This window comes from Trichomycterus rosablanca, chromosome 24 (assembly GCF_030014385.1).
Source record: "Trichomycterus rosablanca isolate fTriRos1 chromosome 24, fTriRos1.hap1, whole genome shotgun sequence".
Lineage (NCBI taxonomy): Eukaryota > Metazoa > Chordata > Actinopteri > Siluriformes > Trichomycteridae > Trichomycterus > Trichomycterus rosablanca.
Genome location: NC_086011.1, coordinates 10,541,878 through 10,563,334, shown reverse-complemented (window position 1 = coordinate 10,563,334; position 21,457 = coordinate 10,541,878). Strand labels below are relative to the sequence as shown.

The following is a 21,457-nucleotide window of genomic DNA, read 5'->3' as shown; positions in this document are numbered from 1 at the left end:
CTTCCACTTGAGGATGCGCCACAGGTGCTCAATTGGGTTTAGTCCATCACCTTTACCTTCAGCTTCCTCAGCAAGGCAGTTGTCATCTTGAAGGTTGTGTTTGGGGTCGTTATCCTGTTGGAAAACTGCCATGAGGCCCAGTTTTCGAAGGGAGGGGATCATGCTCTGTTTCAGAATGTCACAGCACATGTTGGAATTCATGTTTCCCTCAATGAACTGCAGCTCCCCAGTGCCAGCAACACTCATGCAGCCCAAGACCATGATGCTACCACCACCATGCTTGACTGTAGGCAAGATACAGTTGTCTTGGTACTTCTCACCAGGGCGCCGCCACACATGCTGGAAACCATCTCAGCCAAACAAGTTTATCTTGGTCTCGTCAGACCACAGGGCATTCCAGTAATCCATGTTCTTGGACTGCTTGTCTTCAGCAAACTGTTTGCGAGCTTTCTTGTGCGTTAGCTTCCTTCTGGGATGACGACCATGCAGACCGAGTTGATGCAGTGTGCGGCGTATGGTCTGAGCACTGACAGGCTGACCTCCCACATCTTCAACCTCTGCAGCAATGCTGGCAGCACTCATGTGTCTATTTTTTAAAGCCAACCTCTGGATATGACGCCGAACACGTGGACTCAACTTCTTTGGTCGACCCTGGCGAAGCCTGTTCCGAGTGGAACCTGTCCTGGAAAACCGCTGTATGACCTTGGCCACCATGCTGTAGCTCAGTTTCAGAGTGTTAGCAATCTTCTTATAGCCCAGGCCATCTTTGTGGAGAGCAACAATTCTATTTCTCACATCCTCAGAGAGTTCTTTGCCATGAGGTGCCATGTTGAATATCCAGTGGCCAGTATGAGAGAATTGTACCCAAAACACCAAATTTAACAGCCCTGCTCCCCATTTACACCTGGGACCTTGACACATGACACCAGGGAGGGACAACGACACATTTGGGCACAATTTGGACATGTTCACTGTGGGGTGTACTCACTTATGTTGCCAGCTATTTAGACATTAATGGCTGTGTGTTGAGTTATTTTCAGAAGACAGTAAATCTACACTGCTATACAAGTTGTACACTGACTACTCTAAGTTATATCCAAGTTTCATGTCTATAGTGTTGTCCCATGAAAAGATATAATGAAATATTTGCAGAAATGTGAGGGGTGTACTCACTTTTGTGATACACTGTATACAGGTGCTGGTCATAAAATTAGAATATCATGAAAAAGTTGATTTATTTCAGTAATTCCATTCAAAAAGTGAAACTTGTATATTATATTCATTCATTACACACAGACTGATATATTTCAAATGTTTATTTCTTTTAATGTTGATGATTATAACTGACAACCAATGAAAACCCCAAATTCAGTATCTCAGAACATTAGAATATTACTTAAGACCAATACAAAAAAAGGATTTGTAGAAATGTTGGCCAATTGAAAAGTATGAAGATGAAAAGTATGAGCATGTACAGCACTCAATACTTAGTTGGGGCTCCTTTTGCCTGGATTACTGCAGCAATGCGGCGTGCCATGGAGTCCATCAGTCTGTGGCACTGCTCAGGTGTTATGAGAGCCCAGGTTGCTCTAATAGTGGCCTTCAGCTCTTCTGAATTGTTGGGTCTGGCGTATCGCATCTTCCTCTTCACAATACCCCATAGATTTTCTATGGGGTTAAGGTCAGGCGAGTTTGCTGGCCAATTAAGAACAGGGATACCATGGTCCTTAAACCAGGTACTGGTAGCTTTGGCACTGTGTGCAGGTGCCAAGTCCTGTTGGAAAATGAAATCTGCATCTCCATAAAGTTGGTCAGCAGCAGGAAGCATGAAGTGCTCTAAAACTTCCTGGTAGACAGCTGCGTTGACCTTGGACCTCAGAAAACACAGTGGACCAACACCAGCAGATGACATGGCACTCCAAACCATCACTGACTGTGGAAACTTTACACTGGACCTCAAACAACGTGGATTCTGTGCCTCTCCTCTATTCCTCCAGACTCTGGGACCTTATTTCCAAAGGTAATGCAAAATTTACTTTCATTAGAGAACATAACTTTGGACCACTCAGCAGCCTTTTTTGTCTTTAGACCAGGCGAGATGCTTCTGACGCTGTCTCTTGTTCAAGAGTGGCTTGACACAAGGAATGCGACAGCTGAAACCTATGTCTTGCATACGTCTGTGCGTGGTGGTTCTTGAAGCACTGACTCCAGCTGCAGTCCACTCTTTGTGAATCTCCCCCACATTTTTGAATGGGTTTTGTTTCACAATCCTCTCCAGGGTGCGGTTATCCCTATTGCTTGTACACTTTTTTCTACCACATCTTTTCCTTCCCTTCGCCTCTCTATTAATGTGCTTGGACACAGAGCTCTGTGAACAGCCAGCCTCTTTAGCAATGACCTTTTGTGTCTTGCCCTCCTTGTGCAAGTTGTCAATGGTCGTCTTTTGGACAACTGTCAAGTCAGCAGTCTTCCCCATGATTGTGTAGCCTACAGAACTAGACTGAGAGACCATTTAAAGGCATTTGCAGGTGTTTTGACTTAATTAGCTGATTAGAGTGTGGCACCAGGTGTCTTCAATATTGTACCTTGTCACAATATTCTAATTTTCTGAGATACTGAATTTGGGGTTTTCATTAGTTGTCAGTTATAATCATCAACATTAAAAGAAATAAACATTTGAAATATATCAGTCTGTGTGTAATGAATGAATATAATATACAAGTTTCACTTTTTGTATGGAATTACTGAAATAAATATCAACTTTTTCATGATATTCTAATTTTATGACCAGCACCTGTATATATATATATATATATACAGTATATATATATATATATATATATATATATATATATATATATATATTAGGGCTGTCAAAAGATTAAATTTTTTAATCGTGATTAATCTCAGAATTTCATATAGTTAATCGCGATTAATCGCATTAAAAAAAATCTGTGTAAATGTTATAGAAAACAAGGATTTTTATGTGAAATGTTACAATTAAAATGGTGAACACATTTTATGCTAAATGTACTGATGTTAAAAACTGCTGGGACAAGAGAAAACTGTAAGGGAGTTTTATTCACTCACATACTAGGCAGTAAATGTCAGATTGTAGTTTAGAATTTCTCCATCAGCAAACATTGTAGATCAGCGGTGCTTTAGGTGGGATAAGGCGTAGTTATTGTAACAGACTTTTCTGTGGTTGTATTGTGACAATGGTTTGATGGCCGTTTCTACACGAAGTGAGTGTGTTTTGACCCTTTGGGGCTTCCATAGTGCATGGACTAACGTGCTTGACTCAGCTTTCCGGTATTTGGTACCTTAACAGAATAAGTTAATAAAAGTGTTCTGCTCCCGACAACTTGTGAATATAGCGTGTATTTATTTCTTTATAAGTGCATCACTACAACGCTCGGTTACATTATGCTAACAAACTGCGAATGAAAAACGGTGGCAAGTCCGACATTAAAACGTTTGTTTTAACATAATGTTAACATAATGTAACCGAGCGTTGTAGTTCTACCAGTCAAGTCTCAACATTAACTAGAATTTGCGTTAACGGCACTATTATTTTTAATCGCGTTAAATTGAAATCGCGTTAATGCGTTATTATCGCGTTAACTTCGACAGCCCTAATATATATATATATATATATATATATACACTGATCAGCATATATACTGATCATTAAAACCACCTCCTTGTTTCTACACTCACTGTCCATTTTTTCAGCTCCACTTACCATATGGAAGCACTTAGTACTTCTACAATTACTGACTGTTGTCCATCTGTTTCTCTACATACCTTTTTAACTTGCTTTTACCCTGTTCTTCAATGGTCAGGACCCCCACAGGACCACTACAGAGTAGGTATTATTTAGGTGATGGGTCATTCTCAGCACTGCAGTGACAATGACATGGTGGTGGTGTGTTTGTGTGTGTTGTGCTGGTATGAGTGTATCAGACACAGCAGCCCTGCTGGAGTTTTTAAATTCCGTGTCCACTCACTGTCCACTCTATTAGACACTACTACCTAGTTGGTCCACCTTGTAGATGTAAAGTCAGAGACGATCGCTCATCTATTGCTGCTGTTTGAGTTGGTCATCTTCTAGACCTTCATCAGTGGTCACAGGACGCTGCCAACGGGGCGCTGTAGGCTATATTTTTGGTTGGTGGACTATTCTCAGTCCAGCAGTGACAGTGAGGTGTTTAAAAACTCCATCAGCATTTATGTGTCTTATCCACTCATAACAGCACAACTTACACTAACACACCAACACCATGTCAGTGTCACTGCAGTGCTGCGAATGATCCACCACCCAAATAATACCTACACTGTAGTGGTTCTGGGCGAGTCCTGACCACTGAAAAACAGCATGCAGAGAAACAGATGGACTACAGACAGTAATTGTAGAACTACAAAGTGTCTCTATATGGTAAGTGGAGCTGATAAATCGGACAGTGAGTGTAGAAACAAGGAGGTGGTTTTAATATTATGGCTGATCGGTGTATAGTGGGAGATGCTCTGTTCACAATATCAGATTCAGGAGTCGATTCGTATGAAGAGAAGCTTGTGCACATTCTGAGTTTCCCTCCTCAGTCAGCTCTCCGTTTTTACTGTTATTAATGAATGCTGCAGTTTTAAATAAACATCAGCTACTACAGAACATTTTGTGTGACTTGCTTTTCTTACAGGTCGGAGGCTTAATTAAACTGGTTATTACCACAGAGCGGTAGCCAAGTCAAATTGTGAAGCAAAAAAGCCCCTGTGTTTTCTGTCAGTCAAAGCAGAGTATCCTAAACTATCGAAATCAGCAATTGATGTACTTTTGCCTCTACTGGGCATTGAATAAGACAGAGCTGTATTATCTTTTTAAAGTATATAATTCAATCAGCAAAATTGCAGCGTATGTATGATGTACACAACGGTAATTATATTATTTCATATTACAATATAATATTATTAGATTATTTATATTATTTTAGCTTTTTAATAAAAGCTAAGTTGATGGGGCCGCATGGGGGGAGGAAGGGTTGCGGGGGGTTTGGTTGGGGGGCGCAAGTTCAAGGTCGGCACATGGAAGGGAGCGCGTGTACAAAAAGGTTGAAAACCCCTGCTTTAGGCCAGGGGTTTTCAACCTTTTTGGACATTCCCCCCCCCCCCCCCCCTTCGGAGAGATGACTGAGAAAAGAAACTTATGCTTTTCTTTATGTGAATCGACTCCTGATTCACTTATATCGATACTGTGAACAAAGCATCTCTCTTAAAGACACACACACATCCTATAACAGCGGTCGTTGCTTTTGTCACCGGTTTATCTTTACTGTTAGCTCTATTTTAAGGGTTTTTTTTAGACTGAACTGGATACCTTATCAAATATGTCTCCTGTGAAACATGAATTATAGTGTATACAATATAGTGTATACAAGCACAGATAAACAAACTGTGCTGCCATCTGGTGTCGCTACACTGACATGTTATACAATTAAAGTCAAAAGTTTACATACACCTTAAGGGGCATCTACAGTAAGGGCCATATGTGTGGCAATACTAGTGAAAATGCCTCTATTTCACTGAAGTAAAATGTGTAAATTGGCAACGTCATTTCCTTTGTACCACGTGTCCCACGTTGTCTGGAAAGAAGTGGTGGGGCAGACAGATTTTTTAAATGATTCATATTAAGGGTTCAGTTTACCAAAGAGTCGACTCATTTTGCTGAAACGTCAAATTGCTTTTCGTTTAGTAGCATAACTAGTTTTAAACCAGATATTGCTGGTCAAATTTTACACTTTTGAGAAACTTGTTTTTAGTTAGGATTTCCATTTCTGTAGCTGAATGATTGAAACTTGATTAATGTTTATAGAATATTTTTAAACATATCATTCATAAATTAGATATTGTAGAAAGTTCTATAATAAAATTTAACTTTGAGGCATGGTCTCCATTACTGGTTAGTGATTATGAACAAGAATTCTCGTTGTACATATAAACAGGGCTACAAGCATTTGTGAAAGAATGGGTTGCTCACAGGAGCTCAGTGTATTCCAGCGTGGTACCGTGGATGCCACCTGTGCAACAAGTCCAGTCATGAAATTTCCTTGCTGCTAAATATTCCACAGTCGACTGTTATAACAAAGTGGAAGCGATTGGGAACGACAACAACTCAGCCACCAGATGTTAGAGGCCACGTAAAATGACAGAGCGGGGTCAGCGGATGCTGAGGCACAGAGTGCACAGAGGTTGCCAACTTTCTGCAGAGTCAATCTCTACAGACCTCCAAACTTCATGTGGCCTTCAGATTAGCTCAAGAACAGTGCGTAGAGAGCTTAATGGAATGGGTTTCCATGGCCGAGCAGCTGCATCCAAGCCTTACGTCACCAAGCGCAATGCAAAGCGTCGGATGCAGTGGTGTAAAGCACGCCGCCACTGGACTCTAGAGCAGTGGAGATGTGTTCTTTGGAGTGACGAATTACGCTTCTCCATCTGTCAATCCGATAGACGAGTCTGGGTTTGCCGGTTGCCAGGAGAACGGTACTTGACTGCATTGTGCCAAGTTCAGTGGAGGGGGGATTAGGGTTTGGGGTTGTTTTTTTAGGAGTTGGTCTCGGCCCCTTAGTTCCAGTGAAAGGAACTCTTAAAAGCTTTAGCATACCAAGAGATTTTGGACAATTTCATGCTCCCAACTTTGTGGGAACAGTTTGGGGATGACCCCTTCCTGTTCCAACATGACTGCGCACCAGTGCACAAATCAAGGTCCATAAAGACATGGATGAGCGAGTTTGGTGTGGAAGGACCTGACTGGCCTGCACCTCAACCCGACAGAACACCTTTGGGATGAATTAGAGCGGAGACTGTGAGCCAGGCCTTCTCGTCCAACATCAGTGTCTGACCTCACAAATGCGCTTCTGGAAGAATGGTCAAATATTCCCATAAACACACTCCTAAACCTTGTAGAAAGCCTTTCCAGAAGAGTTGAAGCTGTTATAACTGCAAAAAGTGGGTCGACATCATATTAAACCCTATGGATTAAGAATGGGACGTCACTCAAGTTCAAATGTGTGTGAAGGCAGACGAGCAAATACTTTTGGCAATATAGTGTATATACAGTAGACCCTTGACTTTAATTGGTTCCGAAGGACTGTTCTTAAGTCAAAATGTTCGTTAGTTAAACCTATTTTTCCCATATGAAATCATGTAAACAGAATTAATCCGTGCCAGGCTACTCACAAATGGCACCCTTACAAACTCCAGCTGCTGCAGCATCTCAACGAGGATGACCCAGATCAAAAATTGGAACAGGACCCTCAGTTTACACAGAACATTTTGTTCAGTGATGAGGCAAACTTTTATGTGAATGGTGAAGTTAACAAACAAAACCACCGCTATTGGCTATTGGACACTAACCCACATTGGATAGATCCCTCCAAGACTGTTGGAACACAAAAATTGATGGTATGGTGTGGTATATGGGGTGCAAAGATAGTGGGGCCATTCTTCATCAATGGAAACCTCAAGGCCACTGGATATTTGAAATTGCTACATGATGATGTGTTTCCCTCTTTATGCACTGAAGCTGGCACGTTCCCTGAGTTTTTCCAGCAAGATGGTGCACCACCACATTATGGGTGTCGGGTCCGAGCATTCCTAGATGAACAGTTTTCTGGAAAGTGGATTGGTCGTCGTGGGCCAGTTGAATGGCCCCCAAGGTCTCCCGATCTGACCCCCTTAGACTTTTATCTTTGGGGTCATCTGAAGGCAATTGTCTATGCTGTGAAGATACGAGATGTGCAGCACCTGAAACTACGGATACTGGAAGCCTGTGCTAGCACTTCTTCTGCGGTGTTGCTATCAGTGTGTGAAGAGTGGGAGAAGAGGGTTGCATTGACAATCCAACACAATGGGCAGCACTTTGAACACATTTTATAAGTGGTCATAAACTTGTAAATAACTCATGAAAGAATAAAGTTACGTTAAAACCAAGCACACCATTGTTTTTCTTGTGAAATTCTCAATAAGTTTGATGTGTCACATGACCCTCTTCCCATTGAAAAAACTAAAGTTGGATCCAAAATGGCCGACTTCAAAATGGCCACCATGGTCACCACCCATCTTGAAAAGTTTTCCCCCTCCCATATACTAATGTGCCACAAACAGGAAGTTAATATCAACCATTCCCATTTTATTTAGGTGTATCCATATAAATGGCCCACCCTGTGTATATATATATATATATAGAGAGAGAGAGAGAGAGAGAGAGAGAGAGAGAGAGAGAGAGAGAGAGAGAGAGAGAGAGAGAGACGGTTGGAGTGAACTTGTTCATGAACTTGTGAACTTGTTTCGCGAATTTCGGTTCGTAATCCGAAACTTGTTCGTACGTTAAGTTGAAAAAGAACGTTCGTAACCCAAAATGTTCGTATGGTAAATCATTTGTAACTCAAGGGTCTACTGTATATACACGTATATATATTTATACCAATTTATACCATGAAAGTGTAAATCTGAACAGTTTAAGAACTTACTGGTGTTATGTGGGTTTCTTTCTTTGTGTGAGAAACGTACTAAAAACTCTGTTACTGCTGCCGGTTAGTGAATCATAAAACTTAGCATTAGCATATAGCTCAGAGGTCTGCTGTGGTAGTGTGCCTGTTTAAGTAAATATATGCTTATATATTTTACCTTTTGGTTAAAGTAGTGACCTATACTGTGTGATAATTACTGTTTGGTACATTGTGATTTATAATACTGAGAAGCTGTAATGTTTTAATGTTCTTTAATTGCCTATTTTATATGTAAACACAACTCTCAATAGAACAGTGAGAAAACATCACGTTTGAGTCTTCTCATTTATTCTCTCCCCTTTTTAGGGTACATATACACCTATATATACCTATTATAAGTATGTAAAACATACTGGTCTCTCACCAAGGTTGAAAAAAGGACAATTTATTCAGATGTCAAGGCATTATACAATCCAAAAAAAAAGGCCCTTATCCATGGCAGTGGTTTGGCTTAAACCCTCGACCTTACAGTCAACAGCGTAGAATCCTAACCACTGAGCCACTACAATCCACCAACAGCAATGAATGAAAGTACTTACAACATACAGTACACCAGCTAGATATGTGTTACCTTTCAAATTAGTGCATTAGGACAATGCACAAAGTAAAAAAAATATATAATGTAACAGAGTAAAGGAAGAACATAAAATAAAATTTAGTCAATTTGGTTTTCACATAATCTAGTCATCTCTTAATCATTTTTTAATGGCATTACAGGACTATTAAATCTAGAAGCAAAAAATGTAATTTGTGCTTAAATAATCATTTTTATTATTTTTTCTGTTATCTGGAACACCATTAAACAGAAAGGACTAAAGAAGCTACATAAAAATGTAAGAATGTACATCCAGGCTTTTTTGTCTGATAATTCAAGATAACTTCACACTGGGATGATTGTGGATGATGTGTTTCCTGACCTGACTGGACTGTATGAAACGTTTTCCACAAATTGAACAGCTAAAAGGCTTTTCTCCCGTGTGAATTCTTTCATGGTCCTTACAGTGAGCCTTTTGATTAAAACGTCTACCACAAAATCTACATTGATACGGTCTCTCTCCTGTATGAGTCCTCCGGTGGACCTCAAGCACTTGTGCATATGAATAACTCTTCTCACATAAGTCACAGCGGTAAGGTCTTGGTTTCTCTTTTTCATGGACCACCAAGTGCTTTTTCAGCTGGGCGCGGTTTTGGAAAGGCTTTCCGCAATATTCACAATAGCAGACTGATTCAGAAGTCTGACTTTGCAATGAATCATTTATCATTTGGCACTTGGATGAAAGGTTCGAGTCGTGATTATCTCGTAAATCTTTTAAATGATTCTCAGTTGTTCCACTTGCAGCTTGTACCACAGGGGATGAGATTTCAGAGATGATTTGGGAATTACATGGTTCAGATTTTATTAGCATTGCTGGCTTATTATCTAAACAGTTGTTATTAATCCCATCACTTGTAGGCTGTTCTGAAAAATCACAAGGTGCAGTCACTGCAGAGGAAGAAGTGCATTCCGATGGATTATTTAATGATTGCTGTGGTTCAATGTTCTGATGCATGGTTGAATCCTCCACCTTCACTTGTATAACTGAGGAATTTATTTCCAGGGCTTCATGGGTGATGTTCGGTAACTCCTGAGAAAATGCTTGAGTGGTTTGATCTGTAAGAAATGAAAAGATAATAAAAAATAACATGTTTGCATACAGCTAGACAGTAAAAATTAAATGTGTTGTTCTTCCAGTATTAAATTCTTTGACAACTCCACACCAACAGAACAGAAACACTCAGTTACATTAAGTTAATATACACTGATCAGCCATAACATTAAAACCACCTCCTTGTTTCTACACTCACTGTCCATTTTATGAGCTCCACTTACCATATAGAAGCACTTTGTAGTTCAACAATTACTGTCTGTAGTCCATCTAATTCTCTGCATGCTTTTTTAGCCTGCTTTTACCCTGTTCTTCAATGGTCAGGACCCCCACAGGACCACCACAGAGCAGGTATTATTTCATCATTCTCAGCACTGCAGTGACACTGACATGGTGGTGGTGTGTTAGTGTGTGTTGTGCTGGTATGAGTGGATCAGACACAGCAGCGCTGCTGGAGTTTATAAATACCGTGTCCACTCACTGTCCACTCTATTAGACCTAGTTGGTCCACCTTGTAGATGTAAAGTCAGAGACAATCGCTCATCTATTGCTGCTGTTTGAGTTGGTCATCTTCTAGACCTTCATCACTGGTCACAGGATGCTGCCCACGGGGCGCTGTTGGCTGGATTTTTTTGGTTGGTGGACTATTCTCAGTCCAGCAGTGACAGTGAGGTGTTTAAAAACTCCATCAGCATTGCTGTCTTATCCACTCATACCAGCGCAACACACACTAACACACCACCACCATGTCAGTGTCACTGCAGTGCTGAGAATGACCCACCACCTAAATAATACCTGCTCTGTGGTGGTCCTGACCATTAAAGAACAGCATGAAAGGGGGCTAACAAAGCATGCAGAGAAACAGATGGACTGTTCCTATATGGTAAGTGGAACTGATAAAATGAACAGTGAGTGTAGAAACAAGGAGGTGGTTTTAATGTTATGGCTGATCAATGTAGTTTGCACCTACCTCAGAAATAAAAGGGCATTCATTAATTTAGATAAATGAAAGATAAGCACAAAAACAATATTTTGTTTTATCTTATTTTAAAAAGAAATAATAAAAGGAAACTTTGTCATAATTTGTCTTCAATTTCATTTTGTTGAAGAAAATCGGAAGAAATCGTATTATGAACCTAGAATCGTGAATTGTATCGCATCGTGGGTGGAGTGTATCGTTACATCCCTAATAAGTATACATCATACCTGTCAAGTCTCCCGTTTTGGCCGGGAAACTACCGTATTTTACCCCTCTTTCCCGCCGTCCTCCCGTATTAGTATTTTTCCGTAAATTTCCCGTATTATATTATAATTTTAAAAAACATTCCTGTGCCTCTCCAAACTGAAATGTCACTAACCAGAATGCCAGAGAACCACGAGTGAACATGAGATACTAAAAATGTGTAATGAAAATAAAATGTGTTTCACTTTAAGACAAGCAATGTGTATATATGCTGAAAATATGTAAAATAAATAAATGTGCTTCCATTCCCTTTTGTGTTTTCATTTAGGCCAGGGGTGTCAAACTGGATCTGGCCCGCGAGAGCTTAAACGACTTCATGATTGTTGTGATGGTTCAAGTCGTTACAGAGACGCGCTTATAATTTAATGCGCTCCTGCGCCTTTAAGAGACAACGTGACATCGTAGTCATGGCAACTAACTTTAACCTTTGCTAAGAAGCCATGTGACTTTTATGGCAAAAGAATGCAGGGTAGCGTAGTCAGTAATGTAAACAATAATAAATAAATACAAATAATTATCTTTCAGTATAATACCCAAGCATTGTCTGTAAGTAGTGGCGTTTATATTCTCAGTTGTTAGTAAATGTTTAGTGAGTATATCACAGCGTTTTAGTTACAAATTTACCGTAATTAAATACTGTTGTTACGTTACTATAGCAATTAGTATCTTTTCACAAAATTTTTACTCGTTATTTTACGTTTGGTTAAATCGCATATTGTACCAGATGTAACACTTGACTACAGCTGTGTGCTTTTACTGTATTAGGTTCTTTATTGTTTTTATTGTTTGTATTTTTACTTCATTTTGATGCACACAGCTGGGGAGCAAATAAACCGACTGTATTCTGAAGGGAGCTGTCTGTCTGTCTGTCTGACTGTCAGTCTAGCTGAGAAAGGGGGATAAACTATTAGTGAGGGCAGAATGATTGTCTTAAAAATACACTGTAAAATCTAATAAATAAACTGCATCTTTCAAAATGCATGTTGATTTTGTGACCTGCAAAGTGACACAGCCTGCCAGTAGATGATGTTACACATATTTACACATGATCCTAAAATGTACAAGAAGATAATTAAGAAAATTAAGCATAAGGAGGAAATGTAATGAAAGTGAAAACAAGTTTGTTCTTCAGGAAGAGAAACCGGTGCATCTCTTGTGTTATGAGGCCGTGTCTGTGGTAAAGTATAACAATATAAATGCAGAATTCAGCCTCTAAGAAAAACAGCAATGTGACTGCAATCACAGCAGGATACGTTACAATCGGCCCTTTGAGGGCCACAATAATGCTGATGTGGCCCTCGGTGAAAATGAGTTTGACACCCCTGATTTAGGCTGTATTATAAGAATTACATATGTAGGAATGTCCACAGCATTTTAGTGTCAACAAAGGTAGGCCTATCAGATTCTGATCATCTAATTGTAGTTTGTAAGTGGTTCACAGGTGGTTATTTTAGATTTCTTGTAAACCTGTCTTAAAATGTAAGGGATACGGAACCTCGGTTGGGCTGGTGGGACGGCTCGAAGCGCGCGGCGGAAAATTTCCCTTATTTTTAAATCCAAAACTTGACAGGTATACTATACATGGTTAAAATTACGGGAGATCTGACCCTCTTAATTAATCCTTGGTTGTAGTAAAAGTGTATAAAATCCGAACAAGTGTTTATAAAAACAGTTACTATTCGACATACAGAAGTGATTCAGCTTCACTGCTCATATACCTTGTGCATTATGGAAGTGTTGAGCCGTTAGCATTTTCCTCAGGTAAATATTTTCCTGTTTGGTGCACTCTGTTTGCTCCTGGTACTTAATAATAAGATCTCTGACTGCCTGAAATATTTCTCCTGCAACCGCCAACAACCGCTCAGTAAAAAGTGAGTTTAAAAACTCCACATCCTCCATTGTGCTTAAAGAATTCATCCCGAACAACAACGACTCCTTCTTCTGCAGTTCTATTTAATACTGGTAACAAGATTCATCTACACATTGCTGCCTCCCACCGGCAATACTACAGCAACATCAGCGTTTCTTCTAAATTAGTAATGTACGGAGCCCCTAAGGTTACATCCCCTAAAAAAATAACGCGTGGGAACGAGATAATAACGCATGGCCACGACTTACTTAACGCGTTCCCACGCCTTAATAACGCGTGACCACGACTTAGTAAGGAGTGGGAATGAGATCGTGGCCACGACTTAAAAAGGTTGAAACAGTTGAATATTGTTTACTCTGTTCCCTTTCTTGACTATCGTGCCAATAAACAGAATGGACGATTAAAGCATTCTACTTGCTTACTTTATATTTTTATATTATATTTACTGCTTCAAGTATATTTTAATAGCTGTATCTTAGTAGATTTTACTTAAACATTGCAGCACTAAAAGCATTAAAACATGGCTTATAAAATGCTTTATTATATATTATTAAAATGCTATATTATAAAATGCAAAATAATTTTACATTATTCAATTCAACATCAATGATTACCATATACAAAAACCACTATAACAGACAGACAACATTTATTTTAGAGAACCAGCTGCTGCTGTAGATTAGACAGCGCTCAATGAGCGATGAAGATGTAATCTAAGGGTTAATTACACTGACAGATGTTTTAGTAAACCATTTACAAGCAGATTTTGGTAAATATTCAAACCACAGAAATATTAAATTATTATTATTATGGTTGTTATAATACAGGACAAAATAAATTATATCAATCTTTCAAACATTTTTCTGAAAACTTGCAGTAAAAAATAAAAATAGATGCAAGTAAAGGTTTGTCAGAAACACTTGCTCCAGGTGGACTGACTGTAGTTATCCTCCTGAACTCATCTTTCATCTAAGACAAAGATTAAAAAAATAACATAAATTAGTAATTATAAATTTTATGTAGACCTCAGAATGTTATGTTACATATTATAATTCAATTTTACTTTCTCAAGGTTTGCTTTGAAAGACCCGTGACTATATCCTCATACAGATTTATTTTTAAGTAGCAAAACAGGCTTTCATAATCAATAGACAAAAGAACTATTTTAGAACCAACGTTTTAAGCCCACGTTCATTAAACGGAACAAGTAATTTGGAGTCAATAGTGTAGAAAGTTAAACAAATTTTAAATATTTATAATATTAACTGGCACGGTAAAATAATTTCTTAAAAAATGACAACTTACCATAAAACAGTCCCCTTTGGCCAAAGTATGTCCTTAACAACCGAAAAACTTTGTGGTGAGAAGACTTGAGAAGATTCAAAAGTCTCAGCAGCTCGTTTTGCACTCCGTGTGTGAAACATGTCCGAACTTGCCAGGCAATGCGCATGCGTGGAACATAAAGTAATATTTACTAGAAGTTTTTAGTTTTGCTTTGCTTTAATCCAAGAAATAAAAAACATAGTTAATTTTACTTGGTATTTAGAATAAAATTTACTAATGTATTTGATAACAAATAATTACAAAGAAACACCAAGTAACACACTAAATTATATGTGACATTCTTAAGTAGCAAGACTGAACTAGAATATTCTTGTATAAAGTACTTTAAAAATCTTCACTCTATTTACTAAGTCAAAAAATCATTTTTTGCAGTGTAGAGCTAATTTCTCTCACTGGATGAGAAAACCTTCCGGGAACGTTACTGGAACGATACTTTATACACATAAGAAATAAAACCTTATACAAGCTTTAACTAACGTTCTCTGTTAGTTGTCATAAAACCATGAGAGAACGTTAGGTTTCATAGTTTTATAGTTGGTACTTGTAAGTAAAGGTTGATCTACTGTACATCAGGGGTGTCAAACTCACGGCCCGCGGGCCAGATCCGGCCCGCCGCGTCATTTGATCTGGCCCGCGAGAGCTTAAACGACTTCATGATTGTTGTGATGGTTCGAGTCGTTACAGAGACGCGCTTATAATTTAATGCGCTCCTGCACCTTTAAGAGACAACGTGAAATCGTAGTCATGGCAACTAACTTTAACCTTCGCTAAGAAGCCATGTGACTTTTACGGCAAAAGAACGCGGGGTAGCGTAGTCAGTAATGTAAACAATAATAAATAAATACAAATAATTACTTTTCAGTATAATACCCAAGCATTGTCTGTAAGTAGTGGCGTTTATATTCTCAGTTGTTAGTAAATGTTTAGTGAGTATATCACAGCGTTTTAGTTACAAATTTACCGTAATTAAATACTGTTGTTACGTTACTATAGCAATTAGTATCTTTACACAAAATTTTAACTCGTTATTTTACGTTTGGTTAAATCGCATATTGTACCAGATGTAACACTTGACTACAGCTGTGTGCTTTTACTGTATTAGGTTCTTTATTGTTTTTATTGTTTGTATTTTTACTTCATTTTGATGCACACAACTGGGGAGCAAATAAACCGACTGTATTCTGAAGAGAGCTGTCTGATTGTCAGTCTAGCTGAGAAAGGGGGATAAACTATTAGTGAGGGCAGAATGATTGTCTTAAAAATACACTGTAAAATCTAATAAATAAATAAATAAATAAACTGCATCTTTCAAAATGCATGCTGATTTTGTGACCTGCAAAGTGACACAGCCTGTCAGTAGATGATGTTACACATATTTACACATGATCCTAAAATGTACAAGAAGATAATTAAGAAAATTAAGCATAAGGAGGAAATTTAATGAAAGTGAAAACAAGTTTGTGCTTCAGGAAGAGAAACCGGTGCGTCTCTTGTGTTATGAGGCTGTGTCTGTGGTAAAGTAGAACAATATAAATGCAGAATTTAGCCTCCAAGAAAAACAGCAATGTGACTGCAATCACAGCAGGATACGTTACAATCGGCCCTTTGAGGGCCACAATAATGCTGATGTGGCCCTCGGTGAAAATGAGTTTGACACCCCTGATCTACATGGACCATCTCAAGCAAAAGGCTGCTTTTTTGGTAAGTTCCTACTAAAAACTTTAAAGATCATAAGAAAACCTTCCGGGAACGTTACTGGAACGTACTTTAAACACATAAGAAAGAAAACCTTAAGGCAACTTTTAGATAACATTCTCTGTTAGTTTTCATAAAAACATGAGAGAACGTTAGGTTTCATAGTTCCCGGAACGTTCCGGGAACAGCGCTGATTTTTTTTTAAAGAAAATAGAACGTTACCATAACGCTATGGGATGGTTCCCTAAAAATAACCATAGGGGAACCAAAATCTAACGTTACGGGAACGTTCTGTGTTAGCTGGGGACTTATTAAGGCGTGGGAACGCATTAAGTACTGTAAGTCGTGGCCACGCGTTATTTTTTTTTTTCGGGGTAGTCACCTTAGGCTCCGTAGTAATGCAAATTTTGCTAAATTCTTTTTAACGAAAATCGGCAGGTAACATTTTAACGCTGTGCCAAGAAGGGATGAATCTGAAAGCAATCGTGCATAATTTATCACGATACCATTATTTGGTACAGGTGCTGCACATGCGTACTAAAGAGGGTGTCGAATTTCTGTTCAGTTAAATTTTATCAAAACACCATATTCGTTCATTCATTCCTGGACAGGTCACCCAGTCATTTTAAGTAATTTTTAATGTCACCAATGAACCTGACTGTACGTCTTTGGACTCTAGTCTTTGAAGATTTAAGAATTTTAAGAATTTCAGGCTATTGATGGATGTTTGTGAATTCCTGGAAACTCAAATGTAATTGAGCCACAAACTACATGTTATTGTATATTATTTAATTTTACACCACTGACCAGATATTAACATATTAATACTGGTGTTAGTTTATCTGGTGCAGCAGCAGATCTGTTTTTTTAAATACTGTTTATAATGACTTACCTTTTACAGGCACACATTCCTTGTAATCACATGTAGGTGTGCGGTTTGAGACTTGAGCTATTTTCATTTTTTAGGCAGAATGTTTTAAGGCCTCAGATCCTTCTTTAGACTTATTGACAGTTTTCAAACACGTGGCATTATTGGTGCACTTTTCTCCTCTAGCACTGGCATTAAGGCCCAAGTTCCTCACTCAGACCCACAGTGCAATAAAAAAAGTATTCAATGTATTTACTGGCCTGTTTTTTGGAGATACAAAGAAACCCTCGATTTTTGTGATTTTAACTTTTTATGATTTATTGTTGTCCTTAGCCTACTACTAATCTTTTGAACTTGATTTTTTTATTTTACTGTATTGATACTTTCTTGCTTTTGTAAGGCGCCATGAATAAAATGGATTATTATTATTTATTATTATTATACTATAGGACTTTTATTTTATAATGCCATTGTAGAAAGTCGTACATCCTGTTAGGCATTTACAACAACCGTTATTATATTGAATGTACATGTAATAATTTTTAGTGATGTTTTTACATAATATATAGTTCCCCACATAGTCTGGAAACAATTGTGGGGCATTCAGAATTTTTAGTGATTCATATTAAAGGTTCAGTTTACCAAAGAGTCGACTCATTTTGCTGAAACGTCAAATTGCTCTTCGTTTAGTAGCATAACTGGTTTTAAAAGCAAGTATCACTGAAGTTAAAGTTTACAAGCACTTTTAAGTAACATGTTTTTATTACAGTTAGGATTTCTATTTCTGCTCTATTTCTGTAACTAAATTATTGAAACTTAATTCATGTTTATGACTGATTTTTAAACATTTCGTAAATCTGGTATTGTATAAAGTTCTATAATAAAATGTAACTTTGTGGCATGCCTTAATTCCTTTGATTGACTTAAGGCTGGTGACTTCTCTGTGCACATATAAACAGGGCTTGTATAATGGCACATTTTAAAATGTATATTGAACAGTGGTCTCTCACCAAGGTTACAAAAAATCAAGAAACAGTTTATGCAAATGTTCACATTTACCAAAACAGGTTTGATATTCATTAAAACTGCTCAAACACAGATGACGATGTCTATAGCCAAGCAAGATCTACATCATAGAGACTACAACAGAAAAAAAAGAATACCAAGATTTAAAGCTACAATTTGGTATGTAGCTTGAACTTCAGCTCTTAAATGACAGAACTTTAAGTAAATAATTTCAAATCAACACCAATTCTGTGAACAAACATATTAACTTAACATAAATACATTTACTTATGGAATGTGAACACAGCTGATTGAATGTGGATTGGTTTTTGATAACATTTTATATTATTTCCAACTTGACAACTTTACTTGACAAGCAAAATTAAAACAAATATCAATTTCAATGCTAAATATTATACCTATCATCCAATTTTCACATTTACATTTAGTACTTGCCAAAGGGCATTATACAATCCAAAAAATAAAGGGTCTGATAATTCAAGATAACTTCACACTGGGATGATTGTGGATGATGTGTTTCTTGACCTGACTGGAGTGTATAAAACGTTTTCCACAAATCGAACAGCTAAAAGGCTTTTCTCCTGTGTGAATTTTTTCATGGTCCTTACAGTGACCCTTTTGATTAAAACGTTTGCCACAAAATCTACACTGATACGGTCTCTCTCCTGTATGAGTCCTCCGGTGGACCTCAAGCACTTGTGCATATGAATAACTCTTCTCACATAAGTCACAGCGGTACGGTCTTGGTCTCTCTTTTTCATGGACCACCAAGTGCATTTTCAGATCGGCACGGTGTTGGAAAGGCTTTCCACAATATTCACAATAGCAGACTGATTCAGAAGTCTGACTTTGCAATGAATCATTTATCATTTGGCACTTGGATGAAAGGTTCGAGTCGTGATTATCTCGTAAATCTTTTAAATGATTCTCAGTTGTTCCACTTGCAGCTTGTACCACAGGGGATGAGATTTCAGAGATGATTTGGGAATTACATGGTTCAGATTTTATTAGCATTGCTGGCTTATTATCTAAACAGTTGTTATTAATCCCATCACTTGTAGGCTGTTCTGAAAAATCACAAGGTGCAGTCACTGCAGAGGAAGAAGTGCATACCGATGGATTATTTAATGATTGCTGTGGTTTAATGTTCTGATGCATGGTTGAATCCTCCACCTTCACTTGTATAACTGAGGAATTTATTTCCAGGGCTTCATGGGTGATGTTTGGTAACTCCTGAGAAAATGCTTGAGTGGTTTGATCTGTAAGAAATGAAAAGATAATAAAAATTATACAACAGTTAGTTCCGACCGTACAATCTGATTGGTTGAGAAGCCTTCTAACCGTGCTGATATTCGTGACAACAGCACGGGCTTTTCACATCACAACGGTATTACTCCGCTGACGCGTTGCCAGTAACGACAAGCTGCATGCACACTGTTGTGATATGCCTTTAAGACGTTAAAGGGTTAACCCAGAATACGGAGTTATGCTTGATGCCGTATACGCATGCGTGGGTTCAGTTTAAGGATGCAATAAAACAAAGCTCTACGGAACAGTTTATCTCCTGTATTTCTTTTTAATAATACTTCACACACAAACGTGCACGCAGGCGACACAGCTCCCGATCACGTTTTAAATCCGTGATCTGATATACAATCTATCGCACTGTATAGGGAACATAACCAATTGTCTAATTCACTATCTAGTGCACTGTGTAGCGAACATAAATCCGTGATGATACACATTCTAGTGCACTATGTAGGGAACTTTAATGTGTTTGTAACGCGAACAGTTAGCATAATAGCCCAGTTAGCAGCTTCTAAGAGTTATCACCCGTATATCCTCTGGTGTGTGCAAGAGGTTTTTTTATTTCTTTTTTTCCCTTCGGAGGTTCTTACCTTTTTCTTGTTGTTGTTCTTACCTCCCTGAAATGAGTTTTTGCAACTTGGGATGTGTGCTTTGTAGTGTTAAACTTTATATTCGTTGTGGAACTACTTTTTTCGGCTCGTGCCTGCGACCGAATCACAGCCGTGATGTTATTCACGATAACACACTCCCTCTCGTGTTCTATTGCTTAAATAACATGTTTGCATACAGCTAGACAGTAAAAAATAGAATGTTGTTGTTCCAGTATTAAATTCTTTGACTACTCTACATCAACAGAACAGGAACACTCATGGAGACAGTAAAGAATACCACGTCCTTACGTTGGTTGTAGTAAAAGTTAGAAACACAGTGATTATTCGATATACAGAAGTGATTCAGCTTCACTGCTCATATACCTTGTGCATTATGGAAGTGTTGAGCCGTTAGCATTTTCCTCAGGTAAATATTTTCCTGTTTGGTGCACTCTGTTTGCTCCTGGTACTTAATAATAAGATCTTTCACTGCCTGAAATATTTCTCCTGCAACCACCAACAACCGCTCAGTAAAAAGTGAATTTAAAAACTCCACATCCTCCATTGTGCTTAAAGAATTCATCCCGAACAACAACAACAACAACTCCTTCTTCTTCAGTTCTATTTAATACTGGTAACTATATTTATCTACACATTGCTGCCTCCCAGCGCCAAGACTACAGCACATCAGCGCTTTTTTCAAATTAGTACGGAGCCCCTAAGGTGACATCCCCTAAAAAAAAAACCGCGTGGCCACGCCTTATTAACGCGTTCCCACGCCTTATTAGGTCGTGGCCACGACTTAATAAGGCGTGGGAACGGGATAATTAAGTTGTAGCCACGCATTATTAACGCGTGGGAACGGGATAATTAAGTCGTGGCCACGACTTAGTAAGGAGTGGAAATGAGATGGAAATGTTCCCTTTCTTGACTATCGTGACAATTAATAGACGATTAAAGCATAGACCACTGAAGTCGTGCGTCATTCTGTAGTCCTCGTTATGCCCATATTTGGAGACCCAGGTCTAACTCAGATTTCCTATTTGAAAAATGAACTGGGTTTTCAAAAAATCGGCTCTAACGCATCCTGTGCTAAATAAACATGTTCAGAACCCTATACGTTTTGTCCTGTGTACATTTCTCTCCTGTACATCACTGGATCCTCTGAATTACGAGGTTGTTAAAGGGTCGTAATACTAATAATGCTACACGAAAGCTAATGCTACTGCACATTAGACGTCACTAAAACTACACCAATCAAATCAACGGAACGAGCGGCTCGCTTTTGTTGAGTACAACCAGAGCC

The 21,457-nt window shown here is 38.4% G+C and overlaps 2 protein-coding genes across 2 annotated transcripts; both read right to left on the bottom strand.

Moving 5' to 3' along the window:
* Positions 1–8,930: 8,930 nt before the first annotated feature.
* Positions 8,931–13,367, bottom strand: LOC134301757 (zinc finger protein 135-like). The gene is made up of 2 exons (XM_062986610.1): positions 13,169–13,367; positions 8,931–10,212 (listed from the first exon to the last, which is right to left on the bottom strand). The coding sequence occupies exons 1-2, from the start codon at positions 13,365–13,367 to the stop codon at positions 9,431–9,433; spliced, it is 981 nt and encodes a 326-aa protein (XP_062842680.1). The 3' UTR covers positions 8,931–9,430.
* A 4,912-nt stretch (positions 13,368–18,279) lies between these two features.
* LOC134301756 (zinc finger protein 135-like) lies at positions 18,280–20,807 on the bottom strand. Its single transcript, XM_062986609.1, has 2 exons — positions 20,536–20,807; positions 18,280–19,512 (listed from the first exon to the last, which is right to left on the bottom strand). Exons 1-2 carry the CDS (start codon positions 20,732–20,734, stop codon positions 18,731–18,733), a joined length of 981 nt encoding a protein of 326 aa, XP_062842679.1. The 5' UTR covers positions 20,735–20,807; the 3' UTR covers positions 18,280–18,730.
* Between the last annotated feature and the right edge of the window lie 650 nt (positions 20,808–21,457).